The sequence below is a fragment of the Ruditapes philippinarum genome, unplaced genomic scaffold (genome assembly GCF_026571515.1).
Source record: "Ruditapes philippinarum isolate M1 unplaced genomic scaffold, ASM2657151v2 ctg3827_1_1_1_1, whole genome shotgun sequence".
Classification (NCBI taxonomy): Eukaryota; Metazoa; Mollusca; class Bivalvia; order Venerida; family Veneridae; genus Ruditapes; species Ruditapes philippinarum.
The window spans coordinates 40,098-66,774 of record NW_026856711.1 but is presented as its reverse complement, the minus strand read 5'-3'; the positions used below and the strand labels follow the sequence as shown (position 1 = coordinate 66,774).

General features: G+C 34.4%; 1 protein-coding gene across 1 annotated transcript in view; it reads right to left on the bottom strand.

Moving 5' to 3' along the window:
* Positions 1–476: 476 nt before the first annotated feature.
* The window catches only part of LOC132747463 (mucin-2-like), a 58,488-nt gene continuing 32,287 nt past the window's right edge, over positions 477–26,677 (bottom strand). Inside the window, exons 39-65 of the mRNA XM_060736855.1 lie at positions 26,140–26,299; positions 25,585–25,717; positions 24,451–24,758; positions 23,694–23,844; positions 22,427–22,448; positions 21,717–21,873; positions 19,734–19,952; positions 18,811–18,964; positions 18,223–18,431; positions 17,973–18,189; positions 17,082–17,346; positions 15,981–16,146; positions 15,398–15,527; positions 14,957–15,189; positions 14,204–14,351; positions 13,473–13,568; positions 12,745–13,001; positions 11,776–11,947; positions 10,847–10,932; positions 9,392–9,506; positions 9,044–9,103; positions 6,767–6,898; positions 5,115–5,791; positions 4,291–4,405; positions 2,527–4,037; positions 1,700–1,814; positions 477–1,437 (exon numbers count right to left, since the gene is read on the bottom strand). Coding sequence (XP_060592838.1) covers positions 542–1,437; positions 1,700–1,814; positions 2,527–4,037; positions 4,291–4,405; positions 5,115–5,791; positions 6,767–6,898; positions 9,044–9,103; positions 9,392–9,506; positions 10,847–10,932; positions 11,776–11,947; positions 12,745–13,001; positions 13,473–13,568; positions 14,204–14,351; positions 14,957–15,189; positions 15,398–15,527; positions 15,981–16,146; positions 17,082–17,346; positions 17,973–18,189; positions 18,223–18,431; positions 18,811–18,964; positions 19,734–19,952; positions 21,717–21,873; positions 22,427–22,448; positions 23,694–23,844; positions 24,451–24,758; positions 25,585–25,717; positions 26,140–26,299 — 6,904 coding nt within the window. The 3' untranslated portion in view covers positions 477–541. The remainder of the gene's footprint in view (positions 1,438–1,699; positions 1,815–2,526; positions 4,038–4,290; positions 4,406–5,114; positions 5,792–6,766; positions 6,899–9,043; positions 9,104–9,391; positions 9,507–10,846; positions 10,933–11,775; positions 11,948–12,744; positions 13,002–13,472; positions 13,569–14,203; positions 14,352–14,956; positions 15,190–15,397; positions 15,528–15,980; positions 16,147–17,081; positions 17,347–17,972; positions 18,190–18,222; positions 18,432–18,810; positions 18,965–19,733; positions 19,953–21,716; positions 21,874–22,426; positions 22,449–23,693; positions 23,845–24,450; positions 24,759–25,584; positions 25,718–26,139; positions 26,300–26,677) is intronic.

Here is a 26,677-nt window from a genome sequence, read left to right as displayed (position 1 = left end):
AGTTGTCTTTGAAGTTGATGATGGTGTAGTTACTGTTGTTGGGGTTGTTGTTCTTGTTGAAGCAGAACTGGAATGATAGTATGGTGTCGAGCTTATGGTTGGAGGCGTTGATGAAGGCGTTGTAGTGCTTGACGTTGACGAAGGTGTTGTGCTTTCAGTCGGGGTATTTGATATTGTAGTTGTGGCTGTGGTACTTTGTGTGGTTGATGGTGTTGTAACTGTTGTCGGGGTTGTTGTTGTCGTTTTTGATGTCGTGCTTGACGTTGATGAAGGTGTTGTGCTTTCAGTCGGGGTAGTTGATACTGTAGTTGTGGGTGTGGTACTTTGTGTGGTTGATGGTGTTGTAACTGTTGTCGGGGTTGTTGATGTCGTTTTTGATGTCGTGCTTGACGTTGATGAAGGTGTTGTGCTTTCAGTCGGGGAAGTTGATACTGTAGTTGTGGGTGTGGTACTTGGTGTGGTTGATGGTGTTGTAACTGTTGTTTGACTTGTTGTTGTCGTTTTTGATGTCGTGCTTGACGTGGACGAAGGTGTTGTGCTTTCAGTCGGGGTAGTTGATACTGTACTTATGACTGTGGTACTTTGTGTGGTTGATGGTGTTGTAACTGTTGTCGGGGTTGTTGTTGTCGGTTTTTGATGTCGTGCTTGACGTGGATGAAGGTGTTGTGCTTTCAGTCGGAGTAGTTGATACTGTAGTTGTGGAGGTGGAACTTTGTGTGGTTGATGGTGTTGTAACTGTTGTTGGACTTGTTGATGTCGTTTTTGATGTCGTGCTTGACGTTGATGAAGGTGTTGTGCTTTCTGTAGGGGTAGTTGATACTGTAGTTGTGGAGGTGGTACTTTGTGTGGTTGATGGTGTTGTAACTGTTGTCGGGGTTGTTGTTGTCGGTTTTGATGTCGTGCTTGACGTGGATGAAGGTGTTGTGCTTTCAGTCGGAGTAGTTGATACTGTAGTTGTGGAGGTGGAACTTTGTGTGGTTGATGGTGTTGTAACTGTTGTTGGACTTGTTGATGTCATTTTTGATGTCGTGCTTGACGTTGATGGAGGTGTTGTGCTTTCTGTCGGGGAAGTTAATACTGTAGTTGTGGATGTGGTACTTTGTGTGGTTGATGGTGTTGTAACTGTTGTTGGGGTTGTTGTTGTTGTTTTTGATGTCGTGCTTGACGTTGATGAAGGTGTTGTGCTTTCAGTCGGGATAGTTGAGACTGAAGTCGTAGATGTTGAGCTTAGAGTAGACGATGGTGTCCAACTAGTAGTTTCAGATGTTGATAACGTTGTTGTTGAAGGTGTCGTTGAAGTACTTGTTTTTGTTGTTGTACTTTCGCTTGAAGTTGATGCTGTCGTCGTTGTGCTAAACGTTGGAATTGTGGGTGGAGTGGTTGTAACAGTTGAAGTTGTAGTTGTATTAGGTGTTGGTGTTGTTCCTGAACTTGGAACTGTTTAAAGAAAAATATATGTATAAATAGATGAGTTGCGGAATCACTCTTAATCATAAATATATTTTCGTTCAGTAACAAAGGAAAATATCTAAAAACATAAAGAGTGTCTCGTTTGTATTTCATGTTATGATTATTTGTTATCATTTGAATTGTAATACAAACATAAATCACAAAGTTCGGCAATAATACTGAAGAGAACAATCGATTATATGAACTATGAAACTGCACACTATTGTAACTCTAGGAATAAAATGTATACCTCTGAAACAACCATGCATGCTTAGTTTGAAAGCCTTAGGCTCATTTATAACCACTTCTATAGTTATTTGCTTAACTTCTTGTACAAATATAGATGAAGAGCTCGTTGAAAGATTCTGAAATATTGAATCATAATTTACATTAAGTTTCTGATTTTGCGTTCTGCTATTCTCACAGTGGTCATTTTATTACATAGACATAATCTTAAGATGTATATGACGATACATATATTGATTATTGAAATTTCAAAATGGGAAATACTTCAAATTGATAGCAGTTTAATATAAAAAAAACGTTAAGGCAATAAAATCGCATACATATGTCTTGAAATCATATTGAATAGTTTTTCAAATGCTGGTATAAATTGATCAATAAATTACGTTTTTCCTTTTCGATAAATTTTGTTCTACAATGTCTTTTGATATATTACATGTTGACATTGATCGATTTCCTTCAACATTCAAAGTATACCATTATGAGGCAAATAATAATTCAAGATTTAAGTTTTAATAGTGAAAATTGACAGTCTTCCTCCGTGAACGAAATATTTACAGAAATTGAAACGTAAAAGCAACAGAAAATTGAATACTAACATCACTTCAAAAGTTTTCCCTTATATGCTCTTAAATATGAGTACAGTTCAATATACGAAATTGTATTTTTATGTTCTCAAGCTTGTCTTTCTGTATTATCAATAAAAGAAATTAAAAAAACCTTAATAACAAATCTAATAATAATAAATTATGTCTTTACATCTTCCGACATACAAGGATATTTTTCTGCAATTTAGCTTGTGTTGTAATCTAAACAAAGGAGAAGGAAACTTACTTCTTCTACTAGTGTTTTGTTTTTCCTTTCCAGTGTCACAGCGTACTGAATGTTTTCTGAAGGATTATTCGTGATTAATTTTACATCTGTAATGTTGATGGCATCCACTGCTATATTAATAATGAAAACGTATGGTACCGAGCTTGGTGGTGTAACTTTAAAATAGTCATCAGTATCCGGACGCAGATTATCTGTCGTTGTTCCATCAGAAGTTAAGTCACGACCTTGCCCGTCTGTTACACTTATATCTTTACTCTTGGTATAATTTGAGGAAGTCTCCATTCCTTCTTCGTCGCAGTAACTTGGGGTCGTTGCTGATGTGGTAGACTGTGTAGTTGTCTTTAAAGTTGATGATGGTGTAGTTACTGTTGTTGGGGTTGTTGTTCTTGTTGAAGCAGAACTGGAATGATAGTATGGTGTCGAGCTTATGGTTGGAGGCGTTGATGAAGGCGTTGTAGTGCTTGACGTTGACGAAGGTGTTGTGCTTTCAGTCGGGGTATTTGATATTGTAGTTGTGGCTGTGGTACTTTGTGTGGTTGATGGTGTTGTAACTGTTGTCGGGGTTGTTGTTGTCGTTTTTGATGTCGTGCTTGACGTTGATGAATGTGTTGTGCTTTCAGTCGGGGTAGTTGATACTGTAGTTGTGGGTGTGGTACTTTGTGTGGTTGATGGTGTTGTAACTGTTGTCGGGGTTGTTGATGTCGTTTTTGATGTCGTGCTTGACGTTGATGAAGGTGTTGTGCTTTCAGTCGGGGAAGTTGATACTGTAGTTGTGGGTGTGGTACTTGGTGTGGTTGATGGTGTTGTAACTGTTGTTTGACTTGTTGTTGTCGTTTTTGATGTCGTGCTTGACGTGGACGAAGGTGTTGTGCTTTCAGTCGGGGTAGTTGATACTGTACTTATGACTGTGGTACTTTGTGTGGTTGATGGTGTTGTAACTGTTGTCGGGGTTGTTGTTGTCGGTTTTGATGTCGTGCTTGACGTGGATGAAGGTGTTGTGCTTTCAGTCGGAGTAGTTGATACTGTAGTTGTGGAGGTGGAACTTTGTGTGGTTGATGGTGTTGTAACTGTTGTTGGACTTGTTGATGTCGTTTTTGATGTCGTGCTTGACGTTGATGAAGGTGTTGTGCTTTCTGTAGGGGTAGTTGATACTGTAGTTGTGGAGGTGGTACTTTGTGTGGTTGATGGTGTTGTAACTGTTGTCGGGGTTGTTGTTGTCGGTTTTGATGTCGTGCTTGACGTGGATGAAGGTGTTGTGCTTTCAGTCGGAGTAGTTGATACTGAAGTCGTAGATGTTGAGCTTGAAGTAGACGATGGTGTCCAACTAGTAGTTTCAGATGTTGATAACGTTGTTGTTGAAGGTGTCGTTGAAGTACTTGTTTTTGTTGTTGTACTTTCGCTTGAAGTTGATGCTGTCGTCGTTGTGCTAAACGTTGGAATTGTGGGTGGGGTGGTTGTAACAGTTGAAGTTGTAGTTGTATTAGGTGTTGGTGTTGTTCCTGAACTTGGAACTGTTTAAAGAAAAATATATTTATACAGAGATGACAATCTTATATGCATATTCTATTTTCGTTCAGTAACAAAGGAAAATATCTAAAAACATAAAGAGTGTCTCGTTTGTATTTCATGTTATGATTATTTGTTATCATTTGAATAGTAATACAAACATAAATCACAAAGTTCGGCAATAATACTGAAGAGAACAATCGATTATATGAACTATGAAACTGCACACTATTGTAACTCTAGGAATAAAATGTATACCTCTGAAACAACCATGCGTGCTTAGTTTGAAAGCCTTAGGCTCATTTATAACCACTTCTATAGTTATTTGCTTAACTTCTTGTACAAATATAGATGAAGAGCTCGTTGAAAGATTCTGAAATATTAAATCATAATTTACATTAAGTTTCTGATTTTGCGTTCTGCTCTTCTCACAGTGGTCATTTTATTACATAGACATAATCTTAAGATGTATATGACGATACATATATTGATTATTGAAATTTCAAAATGGGAAATACTTCAAATTGATAGCAGTTTAATATAAAAACCGTTAAGCAATAAAATCGCATACATATGTCTTGAAATCATATTGAATAGTTTTTCAAATGCTGGTATAAATTGATCAATAAATTACGTTTTTCCTTTTCGATAAATTTTGTTCTACAATGTCTTTTGATATATTACATGTTGACATTGATCGATTTCCTTCAACATTCAAAGTATACCATTATGAGGCAAATAATAATTCAAGATTTAAGTTTTAATAGTGCAAATTGATAGTCTTCCTCCGTGAACGAAATATTTACAGAAATTGAAACGTAAAAGCAACAGAAAATTGAATACTAACATCACTTCAAAAGTTTTCCCTTATATGCTCTTAAATATGCGTACAGTTCAATATACGAAATTGTATTTTTATGTTCTCAAGCTTGTCTTTCTGTATTATCAATAAAAGAAATTAAAAAAACCTTAATAACAAATCTAATAATAATAAATTATGTCTTTACATCTTCCGACATACAAGGATATTTTTCTGCAATTTAGCTTGTGTTGTAATCTAAACAAAGGAGAAGGAAACTTACTTCTTCTACTAGTGTTTTGTTTTTCCTTTCCAGTGTCACAGCGTACTGAATGTTTTCTGAAGGATTATTCGTGATTAATTTTACATCTGTAATGTTGATGGCATCCACTGCTATATTAATAATGAAAACGTATGGTATCGAGATTGTCGGTGTAACTTTAAAATAGTCATCAGTATCCGGACGCAGATTATCTGTCGTTGTTCCATCAGAAGTTAAGTCACGACCTTGCCCGTCTGTTACACTTATATCTTTACTCTTGGTATAATTTGAGGAAGTCTCCATTCCTTCTTCGTCGCAATAACTTGGGGTCGTTGCTGATGTGGTTGACTGTGTAGTTGTCTGTGAAGTTGATGATGGTGTAGTAACTGTTGTTGGGGTTGTTGCACTTGTTGAAGTAGAACTAGAAGGAGAGTATGGTGTCGAGCTTGTAGTTGGAGTTGTCGATGTTGTAGTTGTAGATTTGGAAGTCGTCGTTGACGAGGGTGTTGTGGTTTCTGTTGGTGTTGTTGACACTGAAGTCGTAAATGTGGAGCTAGGAGTAGAGTATGTGGTCGTTATTGATGTTGTGGAAGAAGAGCTGTAAGAAGATGATGGTGTCGAGCTTGTAATTGGAGTTGTGGACGAAGAAGTAGACGTAGTAATTGTTGGTGTTGAAGTTGATGCAGTTGTAGTATTCGCTGAAAGTACGATATATTTTATAATGTCGGATGTCATTGATGTTTATATCATTTCTGTTTTTATTCAAACTATAAACTGCTGCAAATTTGTACATTTGATTTCGCAAATACTTTCAACAATAATTTAATCATTCTGTAAAGAGACTCGTTAATGAAATTGTACAGGATACTCGTACATATGTTTAAATTAACTAGCGGACCTGGGTTTCATATATACTTTAATTTTGCTACTTTTATTAAAACATTCAAAACAGTTTATGAAAAGAGATCATACACTATGAATTTTTTTGTGGTTTTTTTTTTGCTTACATTAATATGTTACGTAAAGTTTTGTTTAAAGAGTGGTGCATTTTAATATTGATAGAGAACATCGTGATTGTATGTACTGTGAATCAATGTTAGAGGACGAATATCACTTTCTTATTGTGTGTTCTTTATATGAAAATTTACGTTCTTACTATATACCATTGTATTATTATCAATATCCGAATGATCAAAAATTCTACTCTTTTATGGCAACTGAAGACGAGTCATTGATACGTAATGTTGCTATGTATATTTATTATGCAATGAAAGAAAGGGATAATTTTCTTAAATGTTTTGAATAATTTATATTCAAATTGTATTTTATCATTGTATTAGAAATTCGTATTGCCAATTTGTATTGTATATTGTATACACTGTGTATGGGCCGGAGGCCTCTTGTACAATAAAGATATTGAATTGAATTGGTGCTGCACGAAAATCTTCATCGTAGTATTATTTTATTAATATATAATGTAACACAAATTTATTAACACTTTTAGACGGTGGAATGTGATTTTTTAAAACAAGTAACTGATGGTTAAACATCAACAGACTCATTCAGTGATAATTTAGGAACCTAAAATATCACATAGCACGCGCATATTGGTGAAAGTTTTGTAGTTAATTATTTTAGTATGTTTTTTATCGAATAAATACGCATGTACATACTGCATCCCAATTCATCTTCACATGACATGCAGTCGCAATTCTCTGGACCATTACATATTTGCTCAGGTGGTATACAAGTTCCGTCCTCACATGTATACATTCCAGGTAGACAAGGTGTAACAGTTGTTGTACCTGAAAGAAGAAACAATTCATTCTAGACAACCTCTGTACAATATGACGTATAAATGCAGAATTGCTTTAGGATTACAAAACTATTTCGTACGTATGAATGAAATCACATTTTAATGAGGAAAACAAATATTTAGTTCAATATTATGTCGTTTAGTGAGCTATAAATATTCTATTCCAATACTAATATCAAATTTAGCACACAAGTTAAAAGGGGTTGCTAGAATTATATGTACAGTTGATAAAAACTTTCACATTTGTCGGAAGCTGTGTTATTTTAGTCAATGAAAATGTAAAATTCAGAGCTTATTGATTCTTAACTCCTGAGAGATTTATGAAATGTCCATTTTCAATATTCTTGATATAAAAAAGTAAATCTGAAGTTTGTTAGCTTACTATAAAGAGCCTGGTAGTAAAACACATATTTGTAGCTATCAGTTTCTCTACTTGTAAAAGGGTTTCTAAGCGAACAGCATGGATCCTGATCAGACTACACGGATACGCAGGCTGGCCTGGATCTATGCTGGTCGCAAAGCCCATTACGTTGGTTTTGTAATTGTAATAAAAAAACTGTAAGCTTACAACTAGCCCTTTTGTAAATCAGATGGTAAGTATAATTCAAAAGAAGGAATGAAAAAAACGAAACATTAGTTCGTTTGGTTCTAACCATCAAGCATCCTATCAACATTACATTTGGAGCAAGAATTGTGTTACATAAATAGATAATAGTACATGTAAGTTAATGTTGTTACATATCCTGGGTTACAAGTATTGATTGAAATAGGTCAGAAATATTTTTAAAACTTTACAAATTGTACCTCACAAAAGTAAAATTTTATATCAGATTCAATCAACCGAGAATGTCAATTTTACTTAATCTTAGCCATTCTTTATTTAAGAAAGATGTTTTACCACAGGCAAGGTTTGGTAAGTAAATTATCTTAGGCACGAAGTACTGGGTAAAAAAGTGTAAGAAAATATTATTAAATGAATTCCTCTCATAACCGTAGCTTGCCAATATATCACAGTCATTCAAATAAGATGAAAATAAAGATAAAGCGAATATCTTTAATTTTATAAGACGTAATTATACGTTTAAGTCATACGATACGACTAAGAAAGCTTTGTGTAGAATGTCAGTATTCTGTGTGCCAGAGTGATTTGATTTAATACCTCTTGCGGTTATTTTGTGCAGCGAAGCTGAAGGTACCAAGAATATGCACAACAAGGGATACTCCTGATCACTCATGTGAAGTTTCATTGAAATCCCACCAGCGGTTTGCCCTGTGAAAGTCGGACAAGCCTAATGTGGAGGGACGGACGGACGACCAGACGGACGGACAGACGGCAAAGGCAAAACAATGTCTCCCAAAATTTTTGGGAGACATAATTCTTGAATTGTAGTGCCGATAACAACGCTTAGGGCACACATCCCCCACGATATATATGGCTTGAAAAGTTGCGAATCTCAAAGCAATATAGAACGTTTAAATGCTTCAACAAAGTTAACCTACATTAAATAATTAAATAGATAATACAGAAACGTTCATTTTATGAAAAGGACTACATTAAAGTAAGTGGTCTGTGTCATCTTTCGGAACTTCTTTAAATGCGGAATAATAAATCAGATTCAAGGTATGGATACGTTAGCTCAAAATCTTTTCTGGCGTCAGAATAAGGAAAGTAAAATTGACTCGTGAACGCATCTGGTGCTGTTCCTAAATTCAAACTTTTAACATTTTCATATCTAAATCGTCACTGTAGTGCAGAATTGAATAAGGAGTTAATCTGTTACTGCACTGTGATAAAATGTTCAAGGCTGTTTAAGATGGAGCGTTAGGCGTGGACGGAACCTTGCAATATCCACTAGCGTACAAAAAAATTAAACATTTCGGTACAAAAAAATTAAACATTTCGGACAAAGAAATGAGGTGAGATTGGATGTTACATAGAAATATCTAAAGACTAACTTTGAAAACATTTATATACACTTTATTTTAACACGTTACGCATAACCTACGAACTGTACAGCGCATGATTGGAACACATAGAGCCATTATGTTTAACCTTCAAACATTAGAGCTGGAAGAAGATTGAGTGGCATACATCCATCCAATGAAATTTTGTAATTCTATTAATAATATTTACCTGTTGTTGTTGTGAAAATTGTTGTTGTTGTTGGAGCAGTCGTCGTTGGCGTCGTTGTGGCTGTAATGTAAAATATACATATATAAATACATATTAATTATTCTTGTTAGAATCGAAATAATATCGGTCTGAGCGGTTTATAATCGACTATTTAACACTGGGTTTGTCGTTTTGATGCGAAACACATTAACCACGCAGGCGCACGGTCTTCGTGGTCAATTTTTGTCGTTTTGATGCGGAAAAAGAATAAACCACTCAGGCCTACTATCTTCGTGGTCAATTCCTACGCATCAAAACTTCAAACCGGTGTTTAAGAGCAGATAACACCATTCACTTAAATAAACTTACTTTCGCATTCCAGTTCGTCATCATCGATGGGAGGATCGCATTCAAATACACCATTACATTTCTTGTAGCATGTTGTCATGTCTGGACATAGTTTTTCATCATAATTACACGTGACCTGAAAACAAATTACAAGATTTTGTTTGAGTAAAGGTTCTCACCATGAATACATACAGGAATGTGTACATGTATACGTACGTTGTAACAGTTTGATAGGAATAAAGTATTTCATCATAATTACATACGAATATAACCTGAACATTATCGTGCTTTCAGGAATTGTAAAAAAGGGCATAATTTATATTACAGTTTTCCTGAAAGTATTGCACGAAGGTAGTTTGTTAGATTGTTATTATATTTTGTGTGGGGTTAAGGTTGTAGTTTTTACTTTAATCCCATCTAATGTCAACCATGATGGCTGGAAATATAATACAACTAAGGGGGCAGGCCCGCAGGGGACATATTCGAATGATGGCCCCGGTCAAATTTTTTAATAACTCAGACATGGTGTCTTGAAGGTACTGATAACTTCTGAAATTTCTCTGTCATTGTAATTCTTTCTTGTTTGTGTGTAGGAAATGAGATATTTTTTGGGGTTTTTTACCCGAAACTAAGCATTTTGGTAGCTTTGTATGTATTTCTGACTCTCCGAATGGAGGTGAAAAAGTTAAAAATCAATCTTTGACAGTTGGCGCCAATCAAGTAAAAAATTTCAGATAAATTTTGTGAAAAATCTAAACGTATGACAGACACTTTATTTGTCATTTGTGAAAATGCCAAAGCTTGCACTGCGTGTTACTGATATTTTTAAAGGAATCGGGCGGATTCTGGAGTACGCTGCACCTTCATGAAGATTGCCCATATCGGTATATTTTAGGTGTGATTTTGGCTGGGTGGTGGTAAATATAAATTGATGTCAGTCATTTTTTGAAGGAACAATGCATGCAAACTATTATTTTCTTCAATGTATGTCATATATCATTGAATAATGCTTTGCAACTGGTTATCTGCCTGTGAAACATATTTTGAAATATTTGGAATTGTGTTTCTGGTAACACTAAAATACAAAATTTTTCATTTTTAGGTCCCCTGCCCCCTAACCTCCTCTAACACATAATATTATGCTTAGACGTAGTTTAGTAACGGTGTTGTCTTCAGAACAATACAACTTAATCACAATCAGGCCTGTAAAGTTTGAACTGATTCTTTATAGGAGTGAAGCTAATTTTTAAATCTAACCGAGAGTAAGGACTACCAAAGCGATGTATGGTTAAGATTTGTCATCAAAAAATAATGCTGCATTCAAAAAACCCGCGCGTTAAAAAAAACCAGCGTCATACTTTTACCAGTCATAAAAGATAATTGCCATCTGTGAAGCTCTGTCAATTATACTTGCGAAAATCTAAATAAGAAATCCTAGATTTGACATAAAATTCATAAAATTCTAGTATCACTCACAGTGGTAGATGATGTATATTCTGTTGTTGATGATGTTGAATATGGTGTTGTCGTGGTAGTTGAAAATGTTGTTGTTGTAGTCATCACTACAAAAAACAGGTGAAATCAAATGATAATACTATCTAAGGTTTACTTTCGTTAAAGGGACTCGGCTATGCTTTTTTTTGTTTGTTTTTTTTGTTTGAAACGCCAAGACTACTGTAGAAATATTTTCTCGCAATTTGTATATTATTTGATTAAGGCCTGGACCAAACACTTGTATGCAAATTTTAGTATCATTCCCCTAACACGATCTGCTATAATACTCATTTTTTTGTTTTGCAAAATAACCTTAAAAGGAAAAGATTGTACAGTAATTGGATAGCTCGGCCATACGTCGAAATTAATTTGAAAAGGGTTACAACGCTTTTCACTAAAATCGGACTAAGAATCACATAAAGAATTGATATTCAATTTAATTCTGAATATTTTAGCCACGTCACGACAAAACCAACATAATGGGTTTGCAACCAGCATGGATCGCGACCAGTCTGCGCGTCCGCGCAGGCTGGTCTGGATCCATGCTGCACGCAAACGCATTAGCTTGGTTTTGTCGTGACGCGGCTCGTAAAAATAAATGATTATTCAGATATTCCCATACCAAGTACTTAACTTGATCTAGGCAAAAATTTCAAATTTTATGTTTCAATACTCTCTGGTCTCTGCAGAGCTCTTTTAAGGAAACAACTATATCTTGTGGGTAGAAATCATTCGTATTTCTTGTGGGTAGAAATCGTTCGTATTTCTTGTGGGTAGAAATCATTCGTATAATATTTACTGTTTTGAAAGAAAAAAATGAAATAGCCCTTTACATTTGAATTTGCATTCACATAAAAGTTAACATTAATAACAAGTTTAATTAATTAATTTTTTAATGTAAACAAACATACCCTCTTCTTCAACACAAAGTTGTAACAACACGTTTTTCACGTACGGACGATCATTTTCAGAATATGCATCTGAGAGCTTCTTGAAATAGATCGTAAATGTTGTGCCCATAAATGTCTTATGTGGACGATACTCAGTTGTCGACTCCTCATTTGGGTTGTCAATAGTTTTAAGCTGAAAGAGAAACAACCAGTCAATTATGGTGGCTAATTTGGAACGCCTTTGTGCGTCGTGTTGGCGCTAGAGAGAACATGACAAAGCGGAAAACGGTGCGTTGTCGGACTTGTGTCTTCTCGTCCTGTCGCTAACGATGTACGCCAAACAGCGTGTTGTCTTGTGGGGTGTTGTCACGATGTCACATTGTCGCTCGGTTCAAATCGAAGGATTGGCTTATAAGCCAGGCGACAGGGCGACATCACGATTACGCGCCGCACGACAACATGCCGTTTGGCGAACTTCGCTAGAGGCAGGACGACAAGACGACAGATATAAATACCGCCGTTCCTATGACAAATTTAGTTCAAATAATTCAATTATATTTTTAAAACACATGTGATATTTCATGTTATTTTTCACAGTGAACACGACTGAATATCCTTTTTATGTAAAATGTCACGTGAAGAACATAAACTATGACTTGTGAAGAGCATTTATATTAATTACAATATAAATTAGATCTTACCAAATAAAAAGAGCATAAAAACGATAAAAATAATTTTAAACGCCAAAACCTTATCATTATCATACATTGTACAAAGAATCAAAACTTATAGATTTTGTACAAATGAAATTTATTTATAAAAATACCGTAGGCTTAGGAACTACTCTGTGCCGCGGCGTATCCGAAATTGCATGCTATCAGTTTGTTTACTTGGATTGTACGATTTCTAATTGCCTATTATTATATAACTGTATTCATGTTCCTTAGCACAGAATAAAAAAAATACCCTAAACAAAGGAAATACACTCACAATTGAATTATCATCGAAAAAGAACTGTACGATGTTCACGTATTTTGTGGTCAGCCTAATCATGTTGACCGAAGCATTCTTCAACGACAAGTAACTGATAAAGTCCGGCCTAATTGAACTTGTTGATAGGTAGTAGATAGCCTCTGGGTCTGAGCTTATAGCTTTTAATATCGAGCCATCGTCATCAATACCCGACACTGACACAGAATAATTGCTGAGGGTGTCTCCACTGATATCATCGGGGTCAACACAAACCACTGAAACATAAACAGCAAATGTGTCTTAAAGAAAGAACAACAGAGGAAAACAACCGCGTTGATTTCCATCTTCAATTAACTTTTGTTTCTAGAAAATAATATCGTTAGTTTTTGAAAACAATCTTTAAAAAAAATCAAATACAAGATTTGAAGTAAATGATAGAGTGGTCTGAAAAGGAAACAGAAAATTCGTAACAGTAAATTCTGTGAGCGGCATAAAAATTTAAAGGCAATTTAGCAACAAGGAATTTATTATCTTTAATTGAATGGCCATGGCATTTTCCTAGCTTTGCCTCTATCAACCATTCATGCAATGCTTTACCGGTTACACTTTAAACACTATTTACATGACAATTTTGAATGGTGAAGAACAACCCTCCTTCTGCAAAGAAATGATAGTTATACACTCATAATACAGTCTACTCTTTTTAGAGTAATAGAAGTTTATTTTTATTGTTTTAAAAGTTTTACCGTAAGGAGTTGTCGACGAAGTTGTCGAAGTTGTGTATGGTGTTGTAGATGGCGTTATTGTCGCGGTTGATGACGAATACGGTGTAGTGGTCACTTCTGAAACAGATGAAGAATTGAATATTCAAATGGTTGTTTAAAACTTTTGTTAAGTGTAAACACGTGCGTGGCAGAAATATTTTATTCTTTTAAAATTTGATTCTTAATCAATTCTATAAAACCATAACGATATGGACAGTAGGTAAGTTGTGAACTTGTCATAAACCAAAGTTATAAACGTAAATCTAAAAATTGAGTCAGAATTTATTATGAAAATAACTGAATGTATTCATATGTATACACATGTATATTACGTATGTAACCGAAGTAAGTTCAAGTGAGAGGATATAAAGAATAACTAAGGCAAATGAAGCGGACAGTAACGACACATTTTTTTTTGTAATATCTTTATATAAAACTAAAGCAAAAATGGCTTTTGTTATTTTTATTTTAAGTATTTTTGTCAGTGAAAGCGTGTTTTGCCACTGTGAAGCCATTATTTAATAAATTTCTAATATGGTTGCTTGCAAACATGCCTTTAACGGTCCATAATCTTTAAATTTTGATGAAAATATTCTATAATAATATTTAACTGGAACGAACAGCGATCTACTAAACTTGAAAAGTAAGAATGTATACCGGCGCATTAAGAATAATAGGTACTTTGAAAAGATAACATCAATATAGACGTTTACCTGGGTTGCACACCTCGATGTTCAAGTCGGTTATCGTCACTGGTTGTGACAGTATCACTAAAGTAACTTTTATAACTCTTGCTGGAATACCATGTTCGTTTTCAATAAAAACTATTCCACCTTGATTCACGCTGAAAGTTTCTGTCTTCTGTAATAACAAATTTGATTATTTATTTAGACTATTTCTATTATTGCAACAACCTTAACGGTCCTTTAGAATTACAGGCAATGGTGTCTTCTTGTAGCAAAGACAAATGTGATGGTTCAATAAGAATTACACAGTAGACACTCTTGCGTTGCCAAATTCAGACGTCCTAGAATTGAACATACGGAATCTTAAACACACAGCGAGACAGTAACTGATACAACTTTTAATCCCCCCACCGCCCTGAATTCTTGACATGGATTTGTCCTGCTTCAAATTTAAAATTGTCTTATTTTAAGTTCAGGGATTTCAATATAAAACGCAAAGCTATAAATTATAATATAGAAACAGGCAAGTGACAAAGGTAAGTCACTCTTTGTGCGAGCAGTTTAAGTGTTTGCTATAACCAGGTTTAAAATCAACAAACACCTTTTTGTGTACGACGCTGACATACAAACCACCACTGTCTTATCAGATGCCGATGGAGTACATACTTAAAATAGGATTAAAATCATAACGCATCGTTATTTTTTTTCAGAAAGCCTCCTTGGTAATAAATTATAAAAGTGTTTTCTACTTATGGTGTTTTATTTCCTAAGTAGTCTTACCTCAGGCCCTATCATGTTTTCATTTAGGAAATATTGCACGTCCAATGACAGCACTTGTCCTTTGTTAACATTAAAAGATACCGCGGTCACTCGCTCTTCTTCGTCAAATCTAAATATGAGCTCATTAACACCGAAAGGAACGTCGATGGTGTGAAGATCTGACAAATATTTGTTCACGACCGTATTGCCAGCTTGGACCACAATAGATGTGTCTATCATCTCCGATCTACAAGCTGCAATAAAAAAATCTCTTAGCTCAAACAAACTGTCACAATGTAACTATAGCAGGACGGTGGACCTTAAAAATAACAAGCTTTGAAAAATGAAAATAAAAGCATTTATGGGGCATAATTTGTCTTTGTTCTTTACAATTTATTAAGACATCACTCACTATCAAAAATGTCAAGACTCAAAAATATTACTCACTATGATATCACTTACCATAACACATCCTCAGATCTATTTGTATCTCTGGTGATATTTCAATCGATGGTGATTTATGTATCATTATAACCATTGACGTCACTTCCTTGGCGTTATAATATGTCGACATCGACGTCACATCCTTTGTCTGTAAAAATTGTATCATACATTATTATTAAACTTTGTGGTTTCGGTCTCTTAAAATTGAAACATACATGTACAGAATGCATCCATAATTTGCCAATCGCCAAAGTTAATGTCGTTTTGATGCAAATTAATCAGACTTAGGGCCTTTGTGATTAATTTCTATTCATCAAAACTCAAAAATCGATGTTAAATAGCCAATAAACACCGCCGAAGCCGATATCATTTCTCAAATATTTTAATATTTATACACAGCTACGGTCAATATATGAAGAAATCTCAAGTGTTGCTCTCTAAGAAGGAATTTTGCTGAATTATAAATTCTTTATTATTCTTTCTGACAGGTAATATGACCAAATATAAACGGTTACATAGCGGCCCGGGTTATATTTTCCAACAACAGTTTAAATAAGGTCATATAACATGTCAAAAAATCTTATTAACAAAGGAAACTGACCTCTTCGGTAGTTATTTTCCCACTTTCGTTAAAATGCACAGAATAGGTGCCAAAATTCTCGTTTGTATTAATAATGAGTCTGCCAACTGTTGTTTTGTCATCAAATGTAATAGATATTACAACATAATCTGCATCTCCCATTGAAAATTTCTCAGAAGAACTTGTTCTAAAAGGAAAAAAGATCTTTTATTTATACAGATAAACAACCCTTAAAATCATCCAGTTCTTTATAATAGTTATACTAACTGTTATTATAGTTAGAAGAACTGTTATTACACAAAATTGAAATATCTAAAATAATTAAAGTGTAAATTAAGCTAAAGATATAATATACTGTTATTACTTTATTATTGTTTTATTACTACTTTAGTAAATCATTGTTTGTGTTAAATACTAGAGACCTTCAAAGTCTTACACCGCATTTGAGAATCGACTAAGATATTGAAAGCATTATTTATTTACGCTTATAATTTTATAAATAATTTCATAAGATAAAGCTTTTTACGTATATATCCTTTAAAACAGCCGGTGATATTACAAGTATTATCATTATTATTTTTCTATCAAAATATGTTACAAATAAAGGATATTGAATAAGTGCAAGTTCAAATACTGAACGCTTGCAGAAATCAAGACCACAAAATAGATAAATATCGGTGTTTTTGTTGTTGTTGTTTGTGTGTGTGTTTTTGTTGTTGTTGTTGTTTTTTCCGCCGATTCTTACATTTTTCATTCATTTTCGTATATAAATCTTAGTGTAGAGATGAATGAGACGTTTAAATGTTCATTCCGTTGGGTGAAAAGGCGAGATTTTAGCGTTTGATCATACAAGCGCCCTGTCCCGTATATACCTGAATATTAAGTTTCACTCTTTTTTATTGTCGCGCTAACATTTAGCGCGTCTTTACGGTATGTCTGTATAACGTACACAACAGCGCAATACCGTTCATATACGGAGTGGCAAAACGGCACCGTATGTGATAGATAAAGTGTGTTCATATGGCTCTGAAAAAAGTATCTAATTAGGATGACATTAAAAAGAAATATGTAATCGCCAGGCTTAAATTAGTCCTGACATATCAGACTTGCTTTAATTCTTACCTTAGGGAGTTCTTCATTTTATTTAATTCTGTTTCATTTGCGGTTGACAGTTTGTCAGAAAGCGAGCTATTGGCAGGATATGCTTTTATTGTAATGGCTGAAGGAGCGATAATGTATTCATCAGCCATGCCGTTGGTTTCTAGACAAGGAGGTGGTGACGTAGTTGGTGACGTTGTTGATGACGTAGTTGGTGACGTTGTTGGTGACGTAGTATGTGACGTTGTTGGTGACGAAGTTTGTGACGTTGTTGGTGATGTTGTTGAACCTGAAATATATGAGTGAAACAATGTTAGTACACGTAGATTAATATCAATGTATCTTCTTTACTTATGTAAGCGTCAGCGGGCCTTCAAATGGTAAATTTTTGGATTACGTTGGCATTGCACGGATCGTTTACATTAAGCTGTGTGCACATGATAATTGCTTGGTAGGTTTTTACAAAACCTAAATCCAACGAGTATTGTGGCTTTCAAAACAGCTAATGTAACATAAATTTCTTGACCGGACTTTGTAATGCTAGATGGCCCGAAGTAATGTGTAACATAATATAATCTTTAAAAGATTTCTGGTCTGCATTACGTGTTCAGTTTATAACAAGAATTATGTCGTCTGCATTAGCGTGACGTCTGCATGAAGCAAAATCTAAATAAATAATATCACGAACATGAAGGATATTACATAGAAGATGTACAAGATTTTTCAATAACCTTTTATAGGGTTTTGTTTTTGAAATCGCGTGGTGAGGAAATAAATACTGGAAACAAGTGTCTGTAACAATATTATGCCTGCAAGAGGTTGGCATGCTATTATTCTATTAAACTTGTTCAATAAATTAAGTATTGAATCTATTCTTTATCCTCCATATTATATGTAAATTAAAATTATATTTACTAGTTGATGTCGAAGTTGTCGAGCTGGTTGTTGATGTTGTTGAAGGGGACGTTGTAGACGTTGATGACGTTGTGGAAGGCGTTGTAGACGTTGGAGATGTGGTGGGGGAAGTAGTAGACGATGACGATGTTGTGGGGGACGTTGGCGTTGTAATTGAAGTTGAATAAGTCGTTGATGGCGTTGTTGAAGTCGTTGATGACGTTGTTGAAGTCGTTGGACTTGTTGGTGGTGACGTTAATGAAGTCGTTGATGACGTTGTTGACGTCGTTGGTGACGTTGTTGACGTAGTTGCTGACGTTGTAGAGGTCGTTGGTGACGTTGTTGACGTCGTTGGTGATGTTGTTGACGTCGTTGGTGATGTTGTTGACGTCGTTGGTGATGTTGTTGACGTCGTTGGTGACGTTGTTGTCGTCGTTGGTGACGTAGTCGATATTGTTGTGGTCGAAGTGGAAGTTGTTTCTATGATAAGAAAAAATAATCATTTAGTAACAAGACTATATATGAAATAAATATATGTCATTTTACGGCCAACAAATATTGTTCAAAACAGACGGACCCTTACATCATGAATTGAATAGTCATGCAGCTGACGGATAGGATGACAGTATCATCATTTCTGGAGAACTGTAAATCATGTACATGTATAAACAATGCGCACCAAAAACGATGCTCAAATATAAAACTATTGTTGACCTGTTACTCACTGATTATTGTAGTTCACTAATTAATTAAACAAAACTGGGCTACAGATACGTTTTCTTTTCTTAAATAAGTGAGAACTGCAAGACCGCGACATCAATAATTGTATGCGGATCATGATTTTCAAACATAGTCTCACCTTCCGGCTTCTGACAAGCGTCTACGATCACGTGACCTATAGAGAACACATCAACAAATGCCTCAAAGTATACTCTGATTTCTGATACAGGTACACCCTGTGGGGATAGGATCTCCACAGTTACACCGGTAGTTACAGTTAAAGTCTGGGTTTCCTGTAATAAAAAACAACAATAATGAGCTGTTTTGTTATCTAAAAGTATTCTGTCAACCTCTCTGTATCCAAATAATGCTCTGTTTTACTAACGTTTGGTTATATGATATTAGAATTAACATTTAGTAACTAATAAAAATGAAACAAATATATTGCCAACACGTACTTTTCATAAAGATTCCGTTAATTCGCGTGACATTGTTGCAAATTTAATGACAGTATATTCTGGATGAACTAAACCATTACTGTTAATGCAAGCGCCCCAATTGCTTAAATATTAAAACTTTTCCAAAATTTATTGTCTAATTCTGTTTACCTAAGTCTATACAGTAACGTTTTCTTTTCTTATATAGTGAGCTGTAATTGGACATCAATAAATTGTATGCGGATATTTTTAAAAAGTACTTCCGTTGACGTCTACGATTCTATAGAGACATCAACAAATGCTAAAGTATATCTGCTGTTTCTACAGATACACTGTGCCATAGGTTTCCAGTTACTACCGGCAGTCGGGTTGTTCTTAATGTCAGTCATATGAGTTGTACTAAATAATTCGGGTATTCCCCTGATTATCCACTTAATTGTTCCTATCTTTTTGATTTGGGAACTAGATTTGTTCAACTTATAAAGAAAAATAATTGAAATCCATTATCACAGACGAGCGTGCGTTATTTACACTAGATGGGTAATTTTCATTAAATTTGCCAATTAATTTTTTCTAGGCCCGTTCTAAAGCCACGCATAAAACATAATCAAAGAACTGCACTTACTACGACAACCAGATGACCGTCTACGATTTTCAAACATTCAACCTTGACTTTGTAGACTTGTTGGGACACATCGAAACTTATTCTGGTAGCTCTTCGTTCCTCTGCCAATAAGATTCGAAGAAATCCGTAGACATTTCTTGAAAAACGTAACCAGCTCAGTGGTTGCGTTGAAAAGTTGTTTCGGATTAAATATGTAATTGTTGCTGGCGCCGACTGCTTCTATCAATAACGGGTCTGTGCTTATCATTTCCTCAAGGCATACTGAAATACAATTTATATATTTATGTCCATATTTTAGCATCATAAGAAACAAATTGCGAATAAATCTCTGAAACTTGACTAAAGGCGGTGCAAGAGCGAACAGACTCGTTTTGAATTTAAGCTAGATCTAGAAATGAGAAAATTTCATGTCATGATTAAATGAGCATATATTCTTGTAACGACATACCGCAAGATTTATTTTTCAGTGGTTTTAATCTATAAGTATAACATGGCCCTACAGGTGTTCCATACTTTTTCTAAATACTTTCAAATAAGTTTATAACCTGCAAACAACATCATCATTGGTCTGTTAATACATGTGAATTTATTGATCTCTGTTGTTCTGAGATTGATTAATCTTCGGAAACTTTATAGTTAGTTTCCATAATTTATTACGATTTACTATTTTTAATTAAATAATATAATATCGCTGGCCTTGAGGTAAGTATGAAAGCATAGCAATTGCAAACTTGCAATGTCGAATCCTCAACAATTTATTTTTTCAGAGTTCTTTGATAATTTTCTAATTATATGCAGCATTAGTGTATTTTTATGATTTCATTTTTTATAGTTTTACAATTTGCATACCCAAAAACTTAGTAGTCAAATTTTGCAAAATAAAATAAAAACAAACATAAAAAGTTGTTTTTTTAAGATTGGAATTTACAACCCTTAATTTCAAACTAAAAGTCTTGGCGCCTAATCACTAATGCTATTTACGCATGAGATGTGTCACTTTTAAGTGGTACTTAAACCATGTATACCGTTTAAGGAATATCACTTAAAGTTTTGCTGTAGTAAATATAGAAACCTTAGAACTAAATATCATTGAAATATACCTTGGCCTAGTAGTAAGAATATACAAACTTGCTAAATAAATATACGTATTCATATACGTAAGAAACAATACCCTGGAAAATATTACTGTTTCTTAAATGTTCGAAATAATAATTATGATATTTTATATCATGTATGTATGTTTTTGTATCATATTATAATAATAATATCATATTATATATGTTTGTCTTTGCCATATATGTTTTTATGAATATGGCCAGACAATAAATTTTTGCATGTCGATAGCAAAATTATTTTGAATCCTTTATGATAAAAAGTAAAAGTGAAAGTCTTAAAAATGATAAGAGTTACCTACCGTAACAGACTTTGACAATGAGGTTAAATACTGCCGGAAGTTCGGAGGTAGAGTCGCGAATTATGACTATTTTAAGAGTCGATACGTCAGAAGTCGTTCTCAGTAAGGCTGTATCATTTCCGGCCACTGTCATCTGATAAAAGAGCGAATTAAAAGACACATAATTATGATTCTTATATTTGTGGGCGTGGTCTAACTAAAGTAACAAAAGGTAGATATCTGAAATAGAATATTGTTATTGTTGTCTTTTTTATTTTATTGTATTTTTGTTGTTGTTTTTGTTGTTGTTGTTTTTTATTGTATTGTTTTTTTTTTTTGATATTATAAACGTGTGTTGTTATTATTATTGTTTCTGGCACTCTAACGTAGTTTAAAAACATAATCATTTTAATACTGCAAATAAAAATGTAATGTTCAAATATATGGTGCTATCAAAATAGATGGGGCAATGATTAAAAGTTAAACAAAAGAGGATATAAAGTTTTGTAATATATGTCTAATTCGGAAAGTACATTAAAAGTTATGGTATTTAGTGAGGGGTAGTTACGGGTGAACCACTTTTAAGTTACCTCTTCAATTTCCGGTTGTTCCGGTGCTGTTACGGTGAATGAGATAACATTTAGTTGGCTGGACAGTTTGACCCTGTCAACCATAACAGGTACTATAAACGTCACCTCAATCACAGTAACTATGTCCGTAGTAACGAACCCGTGCTCGGAGGTTTCTCTGAAATCGATATAAAAATAAAACTTTGTATTTTGAAGTTTAAAACCATTGCATTGATTGAGAGTCAATTTGGTAGGTATAGTTGAACTGTTCTTATATAGAAAATAATCATAGTAAAGTGCATTTACTTGATGGTGACCAAGTTACAAAATATATCTTATATACTACATATTACTATAAATGCCTCCCATATTAGAATTACTAGAAATAAACAGACTAAATTCAAATTTGATTTTGCTTTAATGAATAACGTGTACTAGTGAGAAATGTAATTGCATTGCGATTTGCTGTCATAAGATGTAAATGCATCGTAGTTTTCTTGAAGAGAAGTTATTTTATCATGTCAATAGATTGGGTTCTGCTGATAAAGTGCATGTCTGATAAATTTACCTGTAGCTTTATCAGTCACCCTCAGCTTTATCAGACACCTCATCAAAATATATTAAAATAAAATAAAGAGAAATGGAATATTTTTTACCTTTGACGAGTTTGAAAATATTAAATTGATTAAATCGAATTGACGTTTTCAAATCATTCAAGTCTTTCTTCTAACATTTGACTAAAAACGTTCGGACCTATTATAAATATGACCATTAACATAGGACTGATATGTTACGTGAACTCGGGAGGTTCTTGACAGGTTTTTGTTTCATTTAAAGTTTAAAGAAAGAAACGCATATTAAATTGAAAACATATTCAAAAGAATACTAAACAAGTGCCTGATATTACAAAATTAAGCAGACTCGGCACGAGAAAAAAAGAAGGGCTTGGTCGAGCTTCACTCTTCTTTAAATAAGCCTTGCCTGATCAATTTTGTTAATATCAGACACTAGCAAGGTATTCTCTATATTCAAATTGTATCATAGTTTGGGAACCTTTCTGTTGAAAAAGTGTCAGAGTTAAATCGTTTACATATACATTCACAGTGCGGTAACTGGAGTGCAGGTATCAGTTACCCGCACTCCAGATAATGCCAGTTGATTGGTTCATTTTTGCTGGGGTTTACATATTGTGACGGCAGAGAAAGGGAAAGGGGCAGGAATGTCATATTCAAATGCTCGTTCATTGGTTCATTTTTTCTGGGGTTTCGTATTGTGACAACAGGGAACGTGCTGTCATATTTGACTATGATACAAAAGAGAAAGAACACCAAAACACTTGGCAATCTGATTTATACTCGGGGGCTACGCCCCCTCGTACAAATCAGATAGCCTCGTGTTTCGGTGCTCTTTCTATTACATATCGTTTACAATGTTTTACCTCAGTAGGTCGCTAGTTTCTTCAGTGACAGACTCTTCATTTATACGGATATTTTCCGACGGAATAATGTATTTGTCGGACATTCCATCAAAGCTGTTCGACTCGTCACATGGATAATAGGGTGTTGTCGATGACACACTTGTTGTTGTTGTGGGAAAAGTTGTTGTTGTTGATGATGGTGTTGTTGTTGTCGTTGTGGTGGTAGGTACAACTAAAATAAGATAGCATCGAGTTATAAAACTTCCTTTTTTCCAAATAGTTGTCTTGTCCTGTTTAGACAGAATAAATAGGGCAAGATCCAAACAATACTTAGTAAAGCTGGAGTATAGATACTCACGAAATATATTTTATACATGCTAGCTAATGCAAGTTTTACCCTCGCATTATTATTTTTGACGGGACAAAAAGAAAGTTCCAGATGACCGACACTACGGACTAGTGTTGATTATGTAATTCAAATAAATTTATATGAATTATGGCGACCGTAATATTATTTAATTCAACTCGTTCAATAAATGTAGTATTCAATTTACACTCATTCAATACCCTCTATATCTTACCTGGTGTACAGGCTGAGACTTGGAGATCTTTCATCACGAGAGGAATATTTGTTTCAGGAATAAAGCTTATTGTAATTTTATCAGATAGGATTCCCTCCAGATTCGAGATAGTAACAAGACCGTCTTTTGAAACCACCTCCAAAGTTTCTTTCTGTAAAATACAGACAAAATTAACACTTGACCATTTAAAGTCAGGTTATAACATGAATTATCTAGTGTCACATATATTACTCGCATACAAATATATGATATTTGGGAACGTTTTTTATAAAACTAATGGACTCACTCCACGCAGGTTATTTTGACATGACGGGACTGGACATAACTTTTCGAGATTAATGTTCTATTTTATGCACACATAGACCAATGACTTGTGACTCAAAATTGAAAAGTGAACACACAGCCCAAATCGACTGAACTATCAAAAAAAAGCTTTTCTATTTATTTCTGAGTATATTTCTTTATTATCTTTTGCATATGTTTCTGTTTCCAATACCTTAGCTGATCTATGTAAGAAATTCAAAATTAATGTTTTTAGGATGGAGTTCCTTTAAGTTTGACCATTTTTGGTTTTAAACTATGTATTTTTATACTTTAATTCAAATTTGATTCAAATTTATATTGAGAAGTTTGCAATTACAAATGTATCTGCGGGCTAAAAACTAGACATAGAGTTATAACGACATTAAAATGCAAGAACGAACAATGTCCTTGAAATAAATAGTTTTCATCATAACAGTGTTGTATCTTAAGTGGCAGAACAAAAACGAAAAAAGGAGAATACATTCGTATAAAACAGAATACTTGCCACATCTCTGCCGTTATAATAAAATACAACAAACAGGTTCAGTAGTCCATTCATTGTATTCATATATCCCTCCTCAGTAAGGGTAAACGTTATTGTAGTCGTCCTCTGTGGCTCGGCCAAGTTCATTTCAATATTTCCATCAACGGCTGGGTTGATACTAACGCCTTCTTCGGTGAAAATGCTTTCGCTAAACTCCTGTTGGTTTGTTGTCACAACAACATTTTCTGGTATTGCACTCACCATAGTAGCAGGGCATTCTGAAGAAAACAAAAGTGTTTTCAGTTGGCCGTTTATTCAAAATTTAGTCAAAACTCTATGTTGAACACCTCTAAATAATTGAGGCGAATACCATCAAACATCAACGCATAAATACAAATTGAAGCTGAAACAAGTCGCAAAGAATTTAAATTGAAATTAAAATCCATTGATCTTTTACATTTTTAAGCAATAGCATAGCGTGACAAATTGGTTTTCTCATAATAAGTGAATTGCAATCACTGAATTCATTTCGTGACAATTAAGTTATTTCGTTACACCCGTGATAAATAAATTCATACCGTGACAATTGAGTTCTACTCATGATAAATGAATTCATACCGTGACAATTGAGTTCTACTCATGATAAGTGAATTCATACCGTGACAATTGAGTTCTACTCATGATAAGTGAATTCATACCGTGACAATTGAGTTCTACTCATGATAAATGAATTCATACCGTGACAATTGAGTTCTACTCATGATAAGTGAATTCATACCGTGACAAATAAGTTCTGGTAGTGATAAATGAGTTCTTACCGTGACAATTGAGTTCTACTCATGATTAGTGAATTCATACCGTGACAATTGAGTTCTACTCATGATAAGTGAATTCATACCGTGACAATTGAGTTCTACTCATGATAAATGAATTCATACCGTGACAATTGAGTTCTACTCATGATAAATGAATTCATACCGTGACAATAGAGTTCTACATATGATAAATGAATTCATACCGTGATAATTGAGTTCTACTCATGATTAGTGAATTCATACCTTGACAAATAAGATCAAGTAGTACTCGTGATAAATGAGTTCTTACCGTGACAAATTAGCATTTGTATCTTAAAGGACATGTGGTCAAATGTTGCTGTATCTCTTTTAACCACTATAGTAACATTACTGATATACGTGGCATTTTCGTATTGAATAATGTCATCTCCGTCTCCAGCAACCTGAAAAAAATCCTTCACGTATTAGCCATGAACTGACAAGAGTAACTGCCCCTGTTAACCAATTTAACTGGATACGAGTAAGCCTGGCCGGTCATGCAATATTTCACAGGGGCGAGTAATCTAGGTAGACTTAAGAAAATGTAATATCCTAGTTCTCTCCCCTGATTACTCGAACTAAAAAATTAAATTACAATGTTGGTTCGGTATATTAAAAAAAACACATGTCGTGCAAATTAGCAACCCGAGCCAGAGGCGGACAGTTAGAGGTTTGCATATATGCACTATCGCCATAACAATCATCAGAGACAAATGTTTACAAATTAATGAACATTTAACATTGAAATTCGTTATTTTGAAATACATGTAATTTAAAAACTGTTTTACAATACATAAATTGAAAAAAAATAGATGCCGATTCAAACCTGTTTAGTGGCTGTATCATAATTGTAGTAAACTTCATAGTTATGAACCCCTATCTGGTTGTCTAGATTGACCTGTACTAGCTGCTCTACGACCTCGTAGAACTTAATAACTATTACAGTTTCTATATTGTAGGACAAAAATGAGCCGCCATTTTCTTCCCTGAAAAAAAGAATATAATATCATGTAACCTTCACCCTTCTGGACCTTAAAGTATGTATATCCTTTGTTACCAGTATAGAGTTAACACGTCTGCCTTCATATCGCCTGATTCTATATTGTTAGCCGACTTATTTCAAATGTTCATCTTGGGAATCCCCAAAATTGGTAATGGACTGTTAAAACAATGGAAGCTGGACAAGTCCATTTACAAATTACTTTAGTTTAAGGGTTATTTGAGCCGTGTCACGACAAAAACAACATAATGGGTTTGCGACCAGCATCCGCGCAGTCTGATCAGGATCCATGCTGTTCGCTATCGGTTTCTCTACTTGTTATAGGGTTTGTAAGCGAACAGCATGGATCCTGATCAGACTGTGC